The following is a 21104-nucleotide window of genomic DNA, read 5'->3' as shown; positions in this document are numbered from 1 at the left end:
AAGGCTTGGGGACTGGGTTACATAAATCATAAGGAAGTTGAGCACTCCGAAATGGAGAAAGGAAGAGAAACAACTGGAAAGTGAAAAGTCCTGATGAAAAGACTAGAAATTCATCGCTGAACTTCAGGGCAGAGTTCACGAACAAGTTTCTTGTAATTGCAAGTGCAGCTGTAACACTACGTTCTGCTTGCATAAATAAAAAGTAGTGTTAGAGTTCTCTTAAGGGTGCAAGTAATACAGTTCATATACTGGTTATTGCGCAGGGAGTTAATTAGAGCTGAAGGCTACATGTAGCGTTCTGTGGGTGTTTGGTTTTACTTTGTTTTGTGTTTGAATTGTTGTTTGTTTCATTTCGTTTTTTAAGACCAGAACTGCATTGCTAATGGCTCCTAAAGTGAAGGCTGGGGGTGAGGGGGAGAAGACCAACAGACACGTATGTGGAATTAAAATGAATAAATGATTCTGTAGCAGCAAAAGCTGCTATCTGGTTTCATATGGATTTCTCTGAAAGTGGATTCTGTCATCCAGCTGGGACGAGTTTCAATTGAATTTTTTGTTATTAATATTTTATTCTTCTGAGTGTATCTAGAATAAAATAACCTTGTTTCACTCTTGCAAAGTAAAACCTGAGCTGCTTTAAACACGGGAATCTGTTCCCTGCAAAAAGGGGAGGAGTGGCGCATTCAGACAGATGCGTAAGTGGAGCAGAAATCCATTTGCTTTTGATCTGTCCAGTTGTGTGATGCTACGAAAAGCGGTGTGGAAGGGGACTGGCTCTGGTTTGAGCTTGGTTTCTTTCAGCTCTTTTACCTCCGTTCTTGTGAATTTCTGGATGGTGGGCTGTTGGGAGTTTAGTTTTTTATTTGTTCAGTTCTATTGCTGGCAGTGCCACTAAATAATAGTGTCAGTTTGCAGTATCGTTTACTGAAATTGTGGGAGGAACTGGTAAGCACGGGAAGATAATTATGTCTTAAACACGTGCTGGCAACATGCGATAGACCAGCAGTGCATTGTGGCTCTTGGCTGTATATGGGGACTTTCTCATGTTATGTTGCTTCTGGATCAGTATTGGAAGTGCCACAACGTAGTGGACATCTTTTAAGTTCTCCAATATCATTTGAACAGAAATCAAGCATCAGGAGATGTGCCAATGAGCTCCACACTTGTTAGAGGACTGAAACTAAGAAGTGAAACTGCTGTGTATGATATCTGTCCCCACCTGCATTCTGTAGCTATGAACTGTTTTATTCCTAGTGTTTGTTAATGTTCTGTGCTCAGCATTAAAGTGTGAAGACAATATTTGTGCATTGGTATAAACCAGCATTACCTACTAGGGATTTACCTTCCTCTAGTTCTGTTAGCTGCTATATTATTGGATAAAAGTACCAAAACCTGAGATTTTCCATAGCTTACTATAAATTTTGTAATGGGAACAATAATTTTTCAGACGCAGGCTTCATGTCCTATTGATCGCAGACCATTTCGAGCAGTATGTCAGCTTGGTGCATTAGAAGATCAGATAAAGGTACGTTTCAGGCCTACTTTTTCTTACATAGCTTCAGTTGTATTAACGTGTGAATTAAGCTGCAGCCTTTTATTCTGATGTCTGTGTTAAATAAAACTCCTTAATGAAATAATTACAGCTGTAATGTTTATATTGCGTACTTGAAGCTAGGAATTGCTCTAATAATTTTTTGAAACAAAATGTTTACAGTAATAATAATCATAATGTTGTTATTGGTGCTGCCTACTGTTTTTGAACATTCCTGATATATCCAGGAATAGAACTACAGTAATTGTTCTCCAAGTACTTTTTAAAACTAGGCTATGTAAACGAGTGCTAAATTAATAAGCATGTGATCTTGTATATTCTTTTAAGCTAAGAGAAATTTTATATGTTCATGGTTTCCAATTCAGGGACAAAAACAAACAAATGAAGGAGGGATCAGTTAATGCTAAGCATTGCTTAGCCTCAATTTCTGTATCTTTTCACCTTTCAGTTCTGAAAATCACTGCTGTGCAGAGCAGGTTATCAGTCAAGAAATTTAAATAGTGATGGACCATCTTGAAAACGTATATAGAAAGATGCTGATATTCTCACTCACGGTTTGAGGTTCTGTGGTAAACTTGTGGTTGCAAGTAATTCAAAGCTACTGGCTTTGCTTTAGGCCATGCTTAGGGAATGGGTTTCTCCTGGCCATTTCTTTTGTGCTTCTGGAGCCCCAGGTACTCAACTGCAGAGCAACAGGGTGGCAGTTTCCTTCTGAGCAAAAACCATATGTATCATGTTCTGTTGTTTTTTTTTCTTAAGAATCACAGAAGCAGCTGAAGGCAGATGAGCTGAAGTTTTCATTTGGAAGAGTTTCCAGGCCTTATCAAAATCAGTTTTGAACTGCGTTATGAAAAGTAGACAAAGAATAAGAGCCCTACTCTGAAAAAGAGCAGTAGGGACAGGTGGAATTTGTACTGAGAGTTGTTGACGTGGTGGTCAGTGTTAGCAGGGGGCAGTGTTGGCAGCTTGCCCATCGTGGTATTCAATAACTAGAACACTAATAGCTTAAAAAATAACAAGGTTGAGATTCTAGAAAAAGGAAAAATTAAATGTGTAGCGAATAGAAATGCAGCCAATGAAGTAACTTTTCCCTCCATTTGATTAAAAAAAATCTTTAAATCTGTAAACTGCGAGATGAAGGAAGCAATGATCTGAGAATAGTTCCAAGGCCTTCTGTTTGAGCTTATTTCTGTGTAGATCTTAAGGGAGCTTGAATACATTTATAGCCTGTGTTTACTAAGGTTCTAAACTGGACTGACTTCGTTTTTTCGATGCAGATTCAGGTAGAAAAACAGCAAAAGAGAAAGAATGAGGAGGAATGCTGTACCCAGAGTAAGGAAAAATATAGCCATGCGAAGATAAGAAGATTCCTGAGGTTGGTAGTGCACTTAATATCCAGCATTCTAATTGGAATTATCCAAAAGCTTACAGAAACTAAAATCATTTTTAAGTTTAAAAGTTTGTATAATAATTAAACTCCGTTAATGTTGCAGAAGAGCTGTATGTTCGGACAGAGGGCCCTTAGCAGCAAAATGGAGGAGAGTTGTGAAGAAAAAATACAGTAAGTTGTTATTTGTTCTCTGTTTGCTAGAATTACTGGGTTTTATGGTGCAACTCTTGTATTGCTTTTCTTGATGTGCCTTTTTTTTTTTTTTTTCTTTGATATTATATCATTATTGTTTATATTTGCACATATAAACCAAACGCCAGGGAATTGAAGCTTGGAAGAACAAATTCGCAGTATCAGGAACTATTGTACTCCCCTTACTGGGAAGATACCTCTTCCACTTCAGTCACAAAGGAGTTGTATTTAGTTTCAATGTAAGGTCATTTTATTTAACGCATTGCTGACGCACAGCCAATGGTAAGCGAAGACCAGGAAGGCTTTTTACTGAGAGTTCAGAAACAAGAAGCACTTAGCAACATTATGAGGCTCAGTTGGTGGGTACTGTTCTGTGTATTCATAACTCCTGAAAATGAACAAGTGTCGGAAGCAATGAGAAGCAGTTGATGTATGGAGATTATTCTGAAGATTTTCCTTTTACTGAAGTTGTGTAAACACATTGCAGATCATCTCGAGATGCTTTTTTATTAGCATCTTACTGTGTTAACAATTGTAACAACCAGTTTAAAAGCTAAAACGTTGAAGTCTAGATCACAGTTTTGCTTCTTGTTTCACACAGGTAATGTTTTGTCTGACAAACAAAACAAGAAGGCTCTGTCTGCAAAGGTAAGCTTTCTGTCACACAGCTTGGATCAGTGCTTTCCTGATTGTAGGTAGTTAACGTGTAAACTTGTTTGCATGAGGTAGTTGTAGGTAATTGATTTCATTTTAGAATCTTAGAATCCTTAGAATTCAAAGGGACATTTAAGGCCGTCCAGTACAACACCCCTGCAGTGAACAGAAACATCACAGCTAGGTCAGGTTGCTCAGAGCCTGGTCCAGCCTCACCTTGAAAGTCTCCAGGGAATGGGGCATTTGAGAGGACGTTCAGTGTTTAATTTAATTATCCACTGTGTGTTCAACATTTGAAAGAAAGCGCTCATTTGCTAATTGCACTTCATGAAAATGTCTGTGGAACGGTTGGAAACCCCTTTCTTCTGTAATGGAGGGGAAGATGCTAATGGTCAAAACCAGAGCATCTTTAAAACGTTGTTATAACATCTTAGGAGAAAGTTGCTGTGATGCAATGGATAATGGTACTGTCAGCTGGCTTTCTGTTCCAAAGTACCATAGATCATGTAGAAAATGGCTACACACTTGAGACGTAAATAATGAATGTCTGCTTACAAAGTTTGATTTTTCTTCAGAGTAAATATTTTCTGTGAGTTCCCATCTTAAAATATGGATGATAGGCAATGAATAGGAATGTCTCATTCAAATTCCAGCTGGCGTTATCCCTTGAGGTGACGGGATACATGGCAAAAGGAGGTCACTGCAGATTAGCGTGTCAGTCTGGGAGCTGTCTGGAGGATTATTGTTCAGGGCTTTTTTAGTAGCCAGCCCAGTGCACAGCAGCAGAGTCAAGTTATTTACTGAACACAGTATTTGTTTGTTAGTTTTTTTGTTAGTTTGTTAGTTCAGTACACGTTGGTGTATTAAACGCTGATTATTTTGCTTTGCATGTTATGTTTTTTTTTTTTGTAGACCAGAAGGCAGAGCTGCTGGAATGAGTGCTTCAGGACTGGTTTCTATAGTACGCTTCCAGCCAGTGGTACCAATGAAGAATCCTTTCTTAGCTGTAGAAATGACTGGTTAGTGTATACAAATGCTCAAAGTAAAATTAGGGTTACTGTATGTAGATACTGTAGCTCCTTCTGCTTCTGTATCTGTATATCACTGCCTTGCAATATTTTGAAGTTTTACTGCTTTTATATTTGTTACAAATCAGCAGTTAAAAGATAAACACTTGCAAACACTTCAAAGTGAGTGCAGTTAAATCAGCATCCCAATATCTACTATGTATTCAGCATAAAATATTTAAGATTGTGCTCTTGATTTCATTGATTTTAATAGGAGTTTAGCTCATATTTCAACTACTTTCAGAATTGAAGCCTGGAATAGAAGAGGGCTACTCCTGTTATTCCCAGAGCAGGTAGTAAAACAGCTAACAATAAATCTCCTGTTTTGTAGCAGAAACAATCGTGGGTTTTTCTTGTTGTTTGGTGACTCCAAGTGAAACACTTTGAATGGATGCAAAGATTTTGCATGATGAACTTAGGATTTAAAGAGCACGGCAGATGTTTTTCAGGAGGAGGAAAAGACTAGTTGAGGAATAGCCTAGAATAACATTATTTGGATAACGTGACCTTATAAACAGAGCACTGTCGGTGTTTTTTCAACAGTTCATAAATGTAAAATCCATACATGGAAAACATGCAACACAAACAAAGGAAGTACAAAGTTTCCCCCATCTTTCAGCTCCTCAGAACACATATTTTATGTCCTGTTTTACATTTACTCTGCCTAAAAGTATATTTGGGACTTATGTTACCCTTTCTACGACTGTTTTTCCTTTCAAACTGTATATGCATATGCTTGTATCATAGCTGCTGAAATTTATAATACAGTTAATTTGAAAAATAGCAATTGATAAAAGCAGTTATTTCAATAAGGAATTCTAATAGTAAAAATGTATTATTAAATGACGTGATATTTGTATTTTAGTACAGAATTCACAGAAGTCAGTGCAATGATCAGGCAGAAGAGACAAGAACTGGAATTGTCCTGTTCATCAGTGCTTGCTAGAGTTGAAAGGTGTGTCATGCTATTTTATGTGAGTGGGTATCCTTCTGTATTTTGTAGTACTTTCCAGTGATCCCTGTATGAGCACAGTAACTGCATTTACATGTGCACATGTCACTTCTCATAAAAATGCAAGCTTACACCTGTTTTTCCACTTAATCTGCAAGGTCGTGTATCTGAGCTCTTTAAATCATTTCTATCATTAAAGACCAGTGGGTGATTGTTCTGATGTCAGTCTGACTCTGACTTCCCTTCGTGGTTTGTTCTTTTCTTCTCTGTCTGTTTGTAATCAAATTGATATAGAAAGAGCAAGAGGGATTTTTATCAAATGAAACAAAACATGAGAAATTTGTTGCCAGAGAGTAGATTAATGAGCATTAAAACATACCCTAATGATATTTTCATGAATCTAAAGCAGAAATATAAAAACAGATTTAAGGTAAAATAATAATAATAATAATAATAATAATAATAATAAAGGTCAAAGTGGCTCTCTTTGGTATTAATTCTACAACATACCTCTGCCTGTGGCGTAAAATGGACTACAGAAATTGGATAAGAGATTTTTGATTATAACTACAAGCTGCACTTGGGATTTAAGTAGCAAGTTATGTATTTCTTTTTACACACACTTTCCCTCGGGGAAAGTTTAATTTCAACTCAACGGTAGCTTAAAAGTAGTAAATTGCAGCTAAATTTTTGCAGCCTTTCTCATATTTCTGCAGGAAAAAAACACTGTTCTCACACTGAGGTGCTGTATTAGCATTCAGGATTGTCCTTCCAGTAGCATAGTCTACTAATTTGAAATAGTCTCTTTGTTACAGCTGTGTTTGACTTGAAGTGTACATCACTTTAACATACCATACTTTCTTCTAACTGTTTTACCAGATTAGACCTTACAGTAAGCCTGAAAGAAGGAAAGCTTTGTTTTCTGTCAGCTGTGTGTTTCCCTCTACACTGTGAAGTAGAGGTCTTGTGTTTGCATAATATTCTTCATGCATTCTTTCCAAAACGTCCTGCAAACAACTAACACTAACGATTTTACTTTTACAGAACTCCTGTAGTGTCTTATGGAGCTGAAGCTGAGACCTTTCTTCTCACTTCCACTGCAGTGGCAGGGACGGTTCTTCCAACAAATATCAGGCCTTTGGAAAACTTGGGTAAACTTTTTTTTTGTAAGTTTTCTTTATAGCTAATGTGGAATATTGTTAAAACATGATGCTCAAAATTCAAAGCAGAGTGTACGTAGTTGCAGCTGGGAACAAAATGTTGTGAAGTTTGATGCTGTTTCGAAATCAGCTTATTTCTGAAATTGGAGCATACAACTTGAACCGTACGGAAAACAAGTGTTGGATTTAGGAACTTAATTCAGCTCCTAAATTCAGAGCTTTCTTTCATGTTACAGCTCGTTTTCCTATTTAAAGATACCCTGCATTATGATACATTCTGAGTTGCTTGATGTATTCCAGTGGTATGTTTCCTGACTGAACAGAATAGTCTGGAAACTGCAACATATGGATCAGTATATTTGCAAACTTAACAGGGCAGAAACTTGCAGAGGTGCTGAAGCTCTAAAGTGTGACAAGAATTCAGCACAAGACAAGATATGGAAGGGATTACCTTTCCCCAGTTGCTTTAATTGCCGTCTCTCCATACTCAGCTGGAATGTTGCTTCTCTTCCCATTGGCTGCACTAATTTCAGAAGTGGAAACAAAAGAGTGCTGTCCTTTTAAGTCTGGATTTGACTGGACCTTCTTTGAATTTGAAATTAGGCTACTTACATTTGACGAGTAGGAAAAAGATGGGAGAGATTTTGGTCTGTTTTGGCCTACTTGAATCAAGGAAGTGACTTATGCAGAAGAATGAAGTAGGAGGATCATTGAAGAAATGCTAATAAGTTCATAGTCCACGTTGTTAAATGTATTTATTTCACTTCCCCACTTGCCAGTAAAAAAAAAATAGGTTACTTCCTCTGTCTTTTTTGTCAGTTTAACCGATGCTTAACTGTTTCTGCTTCTAGTAGTAATAAGCGTATGGTAGCTTCTATCTCTTGATTTCCCTTCTCCTTTTCACTTACACTGTTAGGCTTCTTTGCCGCGTACCAGAAGTGGAGGGCAAAATAATCAGTTTTTCTATTAGCTGAAGAGTGTTCTAAGCTCCAAAATACTTTTCAGTATTGGACAATTTAGAACAGATTAATTACCATTGATAATTCTGCAACTGATTTGTGAATACTGATGACATTGTCAACTACTAAGGCAGAATGTGAAAGTAAATGCCTTTTGTGCTGTCTTTTGGGAGAAGCGGGAAACAGAATCTTTACAAGGGGAAAGAAAAAGGATATGTTTTTTAAATATACATTTTCAAATACTTTTTCTGACCTGCCCAGGTGAGAAGTTAAATAATACTTTAAACAAGCATTGAACATTTTCTCTACTAAAGGTGAGACTCTGAAGTGTGAGGTTACCAAGCTAAAAAGACAGCAAATAAATTGATTTATGTAAATATGCTTTTGCCATACCTAAAGTGGAGTTCAGTTATTTAATGTAGTAGATTCTTTATGCTGTGGACAAAGTGGAAGACAGACATCAACACTGAAACTTAAAACATTTTAGTGTGTGGACTAAAATTTAAGTAATCTTCAGATTTGACTTGAAGACTTCCTGCCTATGAGGATCATGAAGGAAATAGGAGGCAGAGTCTTCAGATTTCGCTAGTGGTTCTGATAGGTGTTGAATGTGAGGAATCCCTGTGGATGTTGGGCACATTCTGTGAGTGTTCCTTCCCTATTCAGTTTTTTATATCAGCATAAGAGAGGAAACACGTGGGGACAAATGTGGTATAATTGGGAATATCATTATTGTCCATATAGCTATGTCAGCACTGCTGCATCTCCTGGTGCCTAGTATTTGATTTTTGTTAGTCTGATTCTGTTCTTTAAAGAGAGTCTGCACTGGGGTGGTGTGGACTTGATTTTAGCTAGTTAAGCTGTGGCAGCATTTCATACTGCATTGTATATTGTATTGTTTGATAATATCCATTAAAAAGGAGTGTCATCTTATGCTCTTATTTGTATCTGTGTAAATGTTTATTACCAAGCATTAAGGTATTCTGCCTTTTTTAGAATCTTTAGGGAAAGGATATGCTGTTGCGTGTGCGCAAGAAGGAGAAGAGAAAAAGCAAGCATCAGGTTCGTCTGGCACTAGGGGAGCTAGAAGGAAGTCTGTTAATACTACTCCTAGAAGAAGGTCTGCACGGAACACCAAAAATGAGACTCTGAGTCAGTCTCGGAGCTCACCTCGGTCAGGCAGTTCAGGGTGCAGTGCCCCTGATGGCAGTAATCCACCTCTGAATAAATCCTCTTCAGAATCAGAGAATGTTCTTCCAAAACGAAATACTAAAAGAGCAGGTAAACAACCAACACCTCTGGCTAAAAAGAAACTGAGAAGTTCTGCACGTTCTGAAAAATCCTCCAGTGATTCAGTGGATGACGATGATGATGATGATGTTGAGTCCGAAGCAGTTCTAATGGTAGATAAAGACCAGCAGTCAGATAATGAAAGCTGTAGTGCAAACCTTCCACAGAAAAATGATGCAGAAACAGAATCTGCTGATGTATTGGAAAGCTGTGATGAACATGCAGAAATTGAGGAAACTACAGGGGAACATGAGGAAGGTACTTCAGGCAATGGAGATGTAAGTTTTTCTGTCCAAGAATCTACAGTATTGACTGTAGGAGAAGGAAATCAAGAATTAGAAATAAAAGATCTTAATGAAGAAAAATTAGAACTTGGAAATCAGGATGTCTGTGAAAATACTCTTGAACAAGTGGGAACAGAGACAAGTCCCAGAGATAAACTGTGTGACCATACAACATTTGAAGATTCACACGAGATGTGTAGTCCTCAGGAAGAATTACTTGATAATATAAATACATTGACAAAAATGCGTCAACCAATAACTAGTCAAGAAAATGAATTAGTGGAGCATCCAGAGCCTTTGGAACAAGATCAGCCATTAGAGAGCCCCAGAAGTGAATTGCATGAGCATACAGAAACCATAGAAGTAGATAATGCTAAGGCAGATGAAGAGACAGTAATGGACTGTGCAAGTGCAAACACTCAAAATGTTAAAAGTGATGAAGACAAGGAATTAGATGGGTTAATATGCAATGCTTCTACAGACACAGAGCAAGCCTTAAAAGAAAGCCCTGTGCCAGAGGGTGAAGAGAACAGAACTTCAGAGTCACCGATGATAAATGCTGAACATAAACATTTTGGTGAGGATAACAATGAAATGATACCCATGGATTGTGACTCATTTTGCAGTGACCAGAACGAACCTCAGATTGAACAGTTGCCACCAGCTGAAAGTATAGAGCAGAGAAAAACGGACTCCTTACAGAGTGATGCAGCAAACTCTACATCAGCTTCAGGATTTTCTGATGAAAAAGGTGAAACTGTTCGCCAAGAAGGAGAGTGTCCATCAGAACCCAAAAAAGATAAAAAGACTCGAACAAGACGGTCTCGATTTCATTCACCATCAACAACTTGGTCTCCTTCTAGGAGAGATGGCAGGAGATCTCAGTCACCATCTCCTAAAAGGGAGACGACCAAAGAGAGGAGTTCCCGATCACCCAAGAAGGAAACTGTCAGAGAGGGAAGGAGATCCTTATCTCAGTCTCCGAAAAGAGAAGCACTCAAAGATGAGAGAAAAACACCATCTCGATCTCCCAAGAGGGAAACTGCTGGGGAAAGGAGGAGATCGTCTTCTCGGTCAAGAACAAGGGATTCATCTCCAAGACAAAAATCTAGATCTCGAAGTAGTGATAGAGATTGTCAGAGAAGGGATCGTGGTAGAGAGAGAAGAAATAGGAGATGGTCCAGGTCCCGATCTAGGTCCCGGTCACGATCTAGGTCAAGATCACAGTCAAGGACAAGAAATAAAGGTTCCTCATTCTCTAGAAATGAGAGGGATGGTCATTCACCTCGTTGGAAAGATAAATGGGCAAATGACAGCTGGAGGAGTCCCAGAGGAAATGATCGATACAGAAGAAATGATCAAGAGAAACAGAATGAAAGTCTAAAGGAGAAGGACAATATGGAAAAAAACAGTGAGGCTCCATGTTCTCCAGACAAGAGGAGGAATGATTGTCCAGACTGGGTAATGGAAAGGATAAACTCTGTTCCTGAACACAAGAACAGAGACAGACCTCATTGGGAAGACAGCAGGCATGATAATTCAGGACAGTCTTGGAATAAGAACTTTGGTTCAGGTTGGATTCCAAATAGGGGAAGAGGTCATCGTGGCAGAGGTGGGCGTGGAAGAGGCAGTTTCACATATGGAGACTACAGTGAAAATCACTGGCAGAGTAGAAAACCTCTCTCAGGGAACTCAAATGGTTCTGGGAATGAGGCTACAAGGTTCTCAGAGCAGCAGCCATACAAGCGTAAGAATGAACAGGATTCTTTTGATACACCTGCTGATAGATCTGGGTGGACATCTGCGTCCAGCTGGGCTGTTAGAAAGACTTTACCTGCTGATGTGCAGAATTATTATTCAAGAAGAGGACGGAACTCATCAAGCCCGCAGTCTGGATGGGGAACTAGACAAGAAGAAGAGACACTTGAACAAGGTACATGCAGTTTTGAAACAAAGCTTAGTTGCAGATGCAGTAGATGAGTTAAATTCTACTCATGTTGTTCTTTTTGTTGCTTAGTTCTTCAAAACAAATTGGGGGTGAATTCATAGTAATTTTGCAATGTGGAGTGTGGATTCATAGTGTTCTGTCAGGGTTTTGATAGCTTTTTGATTTTTGCTTTAGGTCAGAATTTTTACGTAGCTTACAGACCAGGCAACAACAAAGAGTACAACTTTAAATCATTTTAGCTGAAGAGAAAACGTCCTCTTTGTGGCTGCCTTTAGCATCTGCCTGCTTTTTAAAAAAGTAATGTTTTTTCAGGGAGTCTTAGCTTTTGCCTGTGCAGATGCACAATGTAGATATTAGGTAGGATAAATAATTACATGGACATTCATCTTGCTTCTAGAGAAGCTTTTTCCTGTGGATGGGATTCATTCTGAATGCTAGTAAGTTATCCACAGATCATTAACACTCTGAAGTAAATGGTAGATGTAAATTGTATTTAAAAATCACAAAACCAATTCTGAAGGCAACCATGCTTGCCCTTTCATGTTGTCATGTGGCTTTGTCTTTTGTTTTTATCCATTTTTATCCTACATGCCAGCAGTGGTGTTTTTCTCAGAGGCAGCTGCATCAAAAGCTTCTTATTTGGAGGCGAATTTGACAACCTTCAGTTTGCTGCAGGAAAATACACCAAACCTTTTAATTGCAAGCATCGTGCATTTTGCAGACATTATTTTCCATAGTTTGGGTTAGTCATACTAATGTTTTGATTCTAAACTCCAGATGAGGGTACGCTCTCAAAACTGGACAAAACAGACTTGTTTGGCATCAGGAGGTGGTCCTGGGCAACCTGCTGTAGCTGGCCTTGTTAAAGGAGCGTTGGACCCGAGTGAAGCATGAGGGCTTAGATGCTGTTCCCTTTGAATGAGCTGAAAGGGTTCCTCAAGGAAGGGATTCTGAGGGAATGAGAAATGCATCCAGATTTATAATCCCTCATCCATAGCTCAGACCTAGCTGCTAGACTTCTTAAAGGCTCACTGCTTATACCTTACACTGTAACTTTTACTTTCTGCTGAAGGTAGGGTCGACATAGTAAAGTCATTTTGAAGAGTGTCACCCCCAAGAGGTTAGTTTTTTACTTCCAAACTTTACCTGTTGCACCATCACAGGGTTTTTAAATGATTTTCTGCATATTGACATCTTTCAAAATTGGTTGGCAGTGAGCGCATGGACAAAAGAGAGCAAAAAAAAATGTAACTTATCCAATAGCACAAGAACTAAACGAGGTCTGTTGTCTTTCTGTTCCTTGGGAGAGAATTTTTGTTTCACTGTGGTGGAATAATGTATTGGCTGTGCTATGGGAACAGTGAAGAGTACATGGAAATTCAGAATGCAGACCTGCATAATAAGGTGACCTTTTTTTAAGCTCAGAAATGAGCACTTAGCCCAGCGATGTGTCTGGTGACAAGTACTGGGCAATAATGTGATGCAGTATCTTGGAAATGTTCAAATGGAGAACTCCTTTTGAAACTCTGTGCTTAGTGAAGATTTCAGACGACCTACTTCCACATTTTGCTTTATAAAAGATGGATTTTCTGCTTCATATATTATCTGTGTTTTTCTTCTGATAGATCCAAACCTCAAAGACCAAGGCAACCAGCAAAGTGATGGTTCTCAGTTACCAGTAAATATGATGCAGCAGCAAATGAATGTAATGCCACAAGTGAATGCACAGCACCAGCCTATGAATATGTTTCCATATCCCGTGGGTGTCCCTCCTCCTATGATGAATATGCAACGAAATCCTTTTAACATCCCCCCTCCAGTGCCCATGCATCTCCATACCGGAGTGCCTCTCATACAGGTAGCTGCTCCCACAAACTTGTCTCAGGGATTACCTCCGCCTCCACCTCCACCCCCACCATCTCAACAAGTCAACTACATTGCTTCACAGCAAGATGGAAAACAATTGCAGGTATGCTTTATCAGAAGCCATGGAAAAAGAGCACTACTGAAGTGGCTGGCATACTTAAGGGTTTCTTAAATTTAATACTACCGACTTGATAAACTTATACTTGCAGTTTCTTTCTCTCTTGCCTGTCTTCTCTCACCACACATCAGATTTTAAGCAGAAGTGTCCATGAGAATTAGAATCATTAGGGGATCGTAGCTTTTAGATAGCACCACCATTGTTTTGTTTGTGGTAGCGAGATGTTCCAGCTGGTAATGGAACACTGAAAATTCTTCTCTGTTGTCCATTTACGTTTTTCTCTTTAGCTTTGGAAATAATCAATTTCAAATTTTCCTCTTCAGAATCAGGGGATGCTTGAATCCCCTTTCTGCAGCCTGGAGAAAGTGACCTCAACACCATTGTTGCAATTCTCATCCCTTGGTTTGTTGCATGAACAGAGGAAAGTTATCAAGTACTTCATGGCATCAGTTTATTCCACGCTTCCATTCTCCAACTGTCACTGTCTCAGCTCAACCCACCCCCACTGCCACATTTTCTATTCTGTTTAATCTTTTGAGCCTTTTTGTTAATAATTTCCAAGTTTTCTATGGTAAGCTTTACTTATCCCTTCTTGCAAGATTCTCCTGGCATTGGGTGCCCTATTTGAGACCTAACTTTTGCTTTATTACTCAAGTTTCAAAAACTCTGCTGTGCTTGGGCATTGTTTTGTGCCTTCCAAGACAGCCTAAAATGTCTTCTGTCCTCTTGTAGCCAGCTGTTTATATTAAGAGCTTTTGTATCAGAGAAAGGAAAATGTACAGATTCCGAAACAGTGAATGGCCTTAGAAGGAGATGTAACATCAGTCTGTGATGTACATAGGCTTAGTAAGGGCTTCAGTGAGGTTTGTCCTCCCCTTCTGTTGCAGGCCACCTGCTTTAATTTAAAATGCTTTGCCCTGCATTGCAGGTGGAAAAAGATGTTCTAGAACAACAATTTCTAAGCCTGTTTTCATCAATACCTGAAAATGTGAAATGTATTGATAAATTCTTAACGTAGTGATGTTAACAGAATGCTGCTGTTAACCATTCATGTATTCAGGAGGAAAAGTTCCATGGGAAATAGTGAGGCTGCGGGCCATATGAGATGCCTGAATAGAGAAACAGCAAGATACTATTTGAACTAAAATGCCCGTAGATTACCTGTTGGTTTCATTTGTGCTGTCTGTAATTAAAATGTTTTCACAGTTGGAAATTCAATACACTTGATCGCTAAAGCACAAGAAGCCAGGATGTGTTTTGTGAACCACTGTGAAATGTACCTAGTGAGGCAGTAGGCACAGCGCTGTAAAGACTGTGTGTTGCCCCAACATAGAGGCATTTGTTAGGAAACCCATTGGTGTATCTGTTGCTGTTCTCTATCAGCAGTGCTCGTGGTGCCCTTTGGTGATGTCTGGAAATGCGTAGTAAATGGCTTTTCCTTCAGAACAGGTACAGGTGCTTCAAGGAGCAGCAGTTCATCTCTAGCCTTGAGTAGACAATAGGTGTTGACATTTTTGAGATTCCCATAGAAGTTCAAGCTGGTAACAAACATGAAAATAAATGTTTTCAAAGCAGCATCGTTATTATAGAGTCATAGAACCAGAGAACAGTTTGGGTTGGAAGGGACCTTTAAGATCACTTAGTTCCAACCCCCTGCTATCTGCAGGGACCCCTCCCTCCAGACCAGACTGCTTAAAGTTCCATCCAGCCTGGCCTTGAGTTTTTCCAGGGAGGGGGCATCCACAACCTCACTGGGCATTAATCTCATGTATGGAATAGAGACCTCCTTTTCTCTTCAGTGACAATTAAAGACGTTCTGTAGCTGTAAGGTTCCTTCAGAATGCACTAAGGCCACCCTGCTTCTGCGCAGTATATTTTGTTACAGGGATCTCCGTTGGGGCCAGAATCTAACTATTGTAGCAGTAGTGTGGTGGATGCCTTCCTTTTCACATTTTTCTGTCTTTTGAGTAGATTTGATAATATTTGCATATTTTCCAGAATGATGAAGTGTGGAAATGACCTGATGAACCAAAGCGTGTGCTATTGATGCTTTTACGGTAGCTGCTGAAAGAGGGAGAAAGATGTGTTGTCTTTCAGTATGAGAATGTTTTAACTACCAATAGCTTCTTAAAAACAGGGTATTCCAAATGCTGCTCATGTAAGTAACAACATGAGCGCTCCAGCCTTGCCTGCTCCAGCAGCAGTCCTGGGAAATGTGGGAACTGTTCAGGGACCAACTTCTGGCAACGCGACGTCATCGAGCCACGTGAAGGGCTCTAATGCAGCTGTAAAACTGGGAGAAAACAAAGCAAGTGTAACAGTGGAAGCCAGCGCAGACAGCTCGAAGAAGGACCAGGCAAGTTCACAGTGTCTATATGTGTATGTCTATGTATGTGCATGTGTAATATGCCTATATATAATTTTTTTATATTCTGAGACCCTGGTAGCACCTCTTGTGTATATCCCTTAATACACCTCATCCTGTCATCTGTGTGGTACGCTGTGGCAGCTCTGGGCTATAACCAACCAGCAGCTCTTTGGAATGTGGTCTTTTAAGCAGCTCTATTACAAGTATTACTGTAAATGCTGTGGGACAGTGTTCCATGCTGAGTAAACACAGTAAAAACTTTCTCCTAAGTGCTGGAATTTGAGTAAGGGGAGCATAGGTTTTCTAGTCCTTTGTAGAGACTTCTGTCTGATAAATGCTGTGATGGATAAACTCACGTGTAGGCACTGAAAAAATAATACTTGTCTGTTTGTGGGTTGTTTTTTTTTTTTTTTTTTGGTCAGAAATTGCTAATTCAAGAAAAAGCAGCACAAGAAGTCAAACTGGCTATTAAACCTTTCTACCAAAATAAAGACATCACTAAGGAAGAATATAAGGAAATTGTGCGGAAAGCTGTAGATAAAGTAAGTTGTCTATTGATAAGGCATGAAATGCGGGTGTTCCAGTTGACGTTGGGTTGGGTTGGATTTTCTGACCATGTGGGAGCAGCTCGTAGTTGCTGGGAGGGAGAACAGGAAAAGCAAAAACACCCTTTCTCTGTTCAGATGAGCTCGTCCAGCTCCTGGGATCAGAGCTCACTTATTGACTGGCAGAGTTGAGCAGGGATTGGGAGGTAGTTACTTGTGGAGTTTTGGCGCCGTCCAAAGTTACACGGAGATGTGGGCTGCTGGGAGACCAAATACTGTGAAGCGATGCCTGACTGCAACTATTTGAAGAGTTTCTTTCTTCTTTAAAACTGTCGTAGGTTTGTCACAGCAAGAGTGGAGAAGTTAATTCTGCAAAAGTGGCCAATCTGGTGCGAGCGTATGTAGACAAATACAAACACTCACGGAAAAAGAGCGCGGAGGAGGCGGTCTCCTGTGAGAGGAAATGATGTCGTTTCAGTTCTTACTTTCATTCTCTCTGCAAAGTGCAATTTCATCACAAACCGTTCACTGAAAATCGGACACGGCTGTGCTTTGAATCTGGGTTTGATAAATGATTTTTCAATGTAGTATATGATGTTTTGTTCTAAAGAGATGCAGAGCTGCAGGGCCACTTCTTTATTCCTTTTTAAGAGCAGATGTTTAAAAAAAAAAAAAGGAAAAGGTGTAAAGAAGAATCGTTAGGAATGTACGATTGTGTGGATACGTAGATGTACAGCATTTTGACTTCAATGGCGGTGCATTAAATTAGAAACTTGTCTGAATACGTTGATTTTTGGACCAGGTATGTACAGTACATCTAATCGGTCAGATGTCGAGGGAGTCTTTTTGTTTTGATTTCTCAGTGATAGCGAAGTTTAAATAATGTACTGCCTTGACAGATGCTTTGAGCGTTAAATGGACAGGCTGACCGCAGGGCTCGCAGTGTGTATATACAGAGCACATGGAGTTGTCTGAACAGAAGAACTGTTTGGATTTTAAAAGGAAAAACCATAAACAGTAAAGCTCGGTGCCCCAGCTGAAGGGCGCTGCCGATCTGTTGTAACACCAAATAAAAGTTATGCTGCTCGGTTTTGTTTGTGACGTTTTTCCGTTTGTTTCAAAGTAGTGGGATGAACTTGATGAATTTTTATGTGCTGAATGCCTTCAGTCACTCACCACACACCGACAACCTCAGCTCAGGCCTAATCCTGCCCTCAGCTAACACAGCAGCGGGAGCTTCTGTGCTGCAGCTGGATGTTCGGGCACACCAGCTCCTTGTTTCTTCAAGCAAGACCAAGGAAAGTTGGAGTTGGTTCCTGGGCTGCTCAGAGACTGTCAGGTGTACCAACCTGAGCTGTGCCCTGCTTCCCTTTGTTAGCCAGGGCCTGGAGCGTGGAGCACCTGACTGCCGTCAGTGGAAGTGCACCACATAAGTGCACCGGCTTTTATGCTTCCTCAAGCACTTGCTCTAGAGAGGTTAGCGGAGGTACCACAAGCGTTCTGAAAGCAGATCCGGAGTCATTAAATGTGCTAGAAGAATGCTTTCACCTCATGTAGAGCGAGTGTTACTGAGAAGGGCGGCAGTGAGGGTTGCTGAGATCAATACAAGCTCCGAATCCTTCCACATTTGAGCAGGAACGGAGCCTTTCTCTGAGCTTCACTCTGAGACAGAAATGCTTTCCTCAGGGAGAGGTGCTTCACCTCAGCGCTGCCCTCAGGCCTGGCTGCGTTGCCTTGTTGAGGGGCTGCTTCACCAGCAAACCATGCAGACAGAGATGTTCCTCATAGCTTGTCTTGACAGCCAGTAGTTCCCCAAGTCACCTTTTCTTAACCAAGAGCCCACTCTTACCCTGTAAGTAACTTCTGAACTAAGGGAGGTACAGCGGTAAAAGAAAAATAAGAATGTGATGCTTCTCAATTATAACTTTATACAGACTTAATGAAGCCTTTGAGTGTCTGTATTTATTTTTGTGTGCCTAAATAAAAATACTATGTAAATTAGAAACTGCTATCATACGTTTTCTACAGTTGAGCCAGGTTTTAGTGTTTTCAGAAGCCTCAGTTTTACGGTGTGGCAGCAGTTTGTATGAGTTCGAGAGCTCTTTTAAGCCAGGACAGGTTGGCACTTTGGAGAATTGTAGCAAATGATTGCTATGTCTGTCCTGGTTTATCACGCCATGTGTACTGATTTTTATTGCATTTTACTTCTCTGGATTTTGGGATTTTAATGACTTTTTGTACCTTGATACAGTTGAGCCTTCATATAGAGCTCCCTTCGGGAGCCATGTAAATGTGTCTTTCTTATAAAGGAGAGGTGGAAATGGATGGGGGGTGGGTGATGATGTAGTGCCTGAGCTGGAGACGTGGGGTTGCCGAACCCATTTTGCAGCTCCTGTTGGGTCCTGGGCTGCCACATGCCGCCATCTTGGTGGGGCGGTGGCTGTAGTGATCCTCCGCTGTATTTCAGCACGAAGAATATGGGATGGATTAGAATGTGATCAAGAACTTTACTTTGTACAATGGAATATTTCAGAACTTGACAGAAAAAGATATGCAATTCATTGCAATTTCTATGCTGAATTTACAAACAAAAACCTTACTTATTGCCTTAATACATGGACTCTTCCTGTTTTTCCCGAAAGCAGTTCGGTCTCTGTTGGTGTGACTGCCCATGAAGGTGTGTACGTTAACCTTGTGGCCATGTATCTGTTAAGATGGTATGAGAGCTGTATTCCTATTTATTGAAAGTCTTGTACTGAAACTCGTGCATGCACTAATACTGAAGGCAAGTGCTGGGAGCGCAGAGCCCAGCCCGTCCCTCTGTGGTATCCAAAACTCATTTGGTCCACGTTGCCTTGAGGGAAATGAATAACAACAGAACTGTACTTTCTATGAACTCAGGCAAATCAGAAGCGTTTTTCCCTGCACTCCTCCCACTGCCTCGCTGTGCATGCTGCTTGAATGTCTCATCCTGAAGATAAGATGTGTGCTGGGAGCGCAGTGGCTGTACACAGTTACTGTACGGTGTTTGTAGCATGAGGCCGGAGTGCTGTCTACTGAAAGAAAGAACTAGTTTTGTGTAGTGCTTAACGTTTTCTAATAAATTCTTTTCATTAAGCTGTCAGGACTCAGTGTTTGGTCTTCAGTGGCTCTGGCTCAAGGTTTACTGCAGAAAGAAGCAGCAGTAATTAATGCTGCTGTGCATACGCGTATTTCTTTTTACTCCTCCTCCACTGAGGAAAATACACTAATAGTTACTGAAAATGCACTAATATGGGTGTGGGGCTCACAGGTAGAGCACACCGCTGTGAGGAGCAGGAGTGGAAATGAAGGACACGACTCAGCAGCTTCACTGGGGACTGAGGTGTAGAGGTGCTGGGCTGATGAGGCTGAGAACACTTCAGAAGGAAGGCGAAGAGACACAGTGCATGGCAAGGGCTGGGCTTGGGCTGCTGCGCCTTGGCTGTAGGAGGGTTGGAGACAGATAGATACCTCACACAGGTAGAGGGATGGTTGGGCTCAGTGCAGCAATGGAAGACAGGCAAATGGATGGCAGACAGCAAAACATTATTGCCAAGAAAATACAGTAATGAGGAAGAAAGTAATTAAGTAAACTGGCTGTAGTTAACTAAGAATAAACTGCCTAAATTGCAAATCCGTCTTATTTCCACAAACCTGCCTGGGGCCATGTGTGGTTCAGGTGTGCAGACAGCACAAACTGCCAACTCAGCCATTGCTGCAGAGAGGGTTTGGGCACATTTTGGCTGATGAATGCCCAGCTGTGCCAACAGGTGCTATTATTTCTACAGTGAGCACAGGGGGGTTCTGTACTGACTGCGGGACGGCCCTGCGTGGTTCTGTCAGTGGGACACTGAGGAAACGCCAGAGTGGCTGGGTCAGCAGCCATTGGCAGCGGTGCTCCTTGTTACCTCAGACACTGCGGTGTTTGGTCACAGCAGTCACAGAGCACGTTATACAGAGTGCAGCTGCACTGCCATCCTGACGCCAACACCTGCCCGCCTCTGCAGCTGCAGCAGACCGGGCTGAGTCACAGCTCCACAGCTATAGGCCTTTCAAACCAGGCTTGTGCTTTGCGGACAGGCTGTGGCCGTGCTCAGTCAGTCTGCCAGCTGCTCCCCTGACACTGGTGAAGCAGAGTAACATGCATAAAACATAAGCATTGCCTGTAGTGCACAGGCTTCGTCTGCTGGGAGCGGCTCAGTACCCGCGAGTGGGCCCGGCCGCCACGGAGCAATTTGGGCTGTCTGGGTGCCTGCAGTGAGCAATGCTGAGCAATGCTGAGCGCACGTCACCTCCAGGCCTCAGGTGGCAGATCTGCACGTTAGGCATCATCCCCTCACTACTCGTTACATCCCTCTCATTCTATCACTGTTACCTGGGAGAAAAGGCCAACACTCACAGCATTCTCCTTTCAAGGAGTTGTAGAGAGCAAGGAGGTCTCCCCTGAGCCTCCTCCACACTGAATACTCCCAGTTCCCTCAGCCGCTCCCCACAAGGCCTGTGCTACACACCCTTCACAGTGTCAGCCCCAGGGCCTCCATGTCTTTCTTGCAGTGAGGGGCCCAAAACTGAACACAGCACTCAAGGCACAGCCTCACCGGTGCTGAGTACAGGGCTACACACTGGGGAAGGCAGTGGAGGTGATGTCTACCAGGCTGAGGACATGGCCTGGGCTGAGGAAAGAGCTCTGCTGCTGCACAGCCATCAGAACAGACAGCACAGACTGATCCAACCTCAA

General features: G+C 41.1%; 1 protein-coding gene across 5 annotated transcripts in view; it reads left to right on the top strand.

Moving 5' to 3' along the window:
- The window catches only part of SCAF11 (SR-related CTD associated factor 11), a 35955-nt gene extending 16491 nt beyond the window's left edge, over positions 1-19464 (top strand). For all 5 annotated transcript variants that reach the window (XM_015855006.2, XM_015855013.2, XM_032443227.1 and 2 more), the window contains exons 4-15: positions 1448-1525; positions 2830-2927; positions 3046-3113; positions 3736-3782; positions 4701-4807; positions 5721-5810; positions 6852-6958; positions 8923-11433; positions 13074-13417; positions 15570-15788; positions 16223-16342; positions 16684-19464. In XM_015855006.2, coding sequence (XP_015710492.1) covers positions 1448-1525; positions 2830-2927; positions 3046-3113; positions 3736-3782; positions 4701-4807; positions 5721-5810; positions 6852-6958; positions 8923-11433; positions 13074-13417; positions 15570-15788; positions 16223-16342; positions 16684-16812 — 3918 coding nt within the window. In that variant the 3' untranslated portion in view covers positions 16813-19464. The remainder of the gene's footprint in view (positions 1-1447; positions 1526-2829; positions 2928-3045; positions 3114-3735; positions 3783-4700; positions 4808-5720; positions 5811-6851; positions 6959-8922; positions 11434-13073; positions 13418-15569; positions 15789-16222; positions 16343-16683) is intronic.
- Positions 19465-21104: the final 1640 nt, after the last annotated feature.

This window comes from Coturnix japonica, chromosome 1 (assembly GCF_001577835.2).
Source record: "Coturnix japonica isolate 7356 chromosome 1, Coturnix japonica 2.1, whole genome shotgun sequence".
Lineage (NCBI taxonomy): Eukaryota > Metazoa > Chordata > Aves > Galliformes > Phasianidae > Coturnix > Coturnix japonica.
This window is presented reverse-complemented; position numbering and strand designations above follow the sequence as displayed.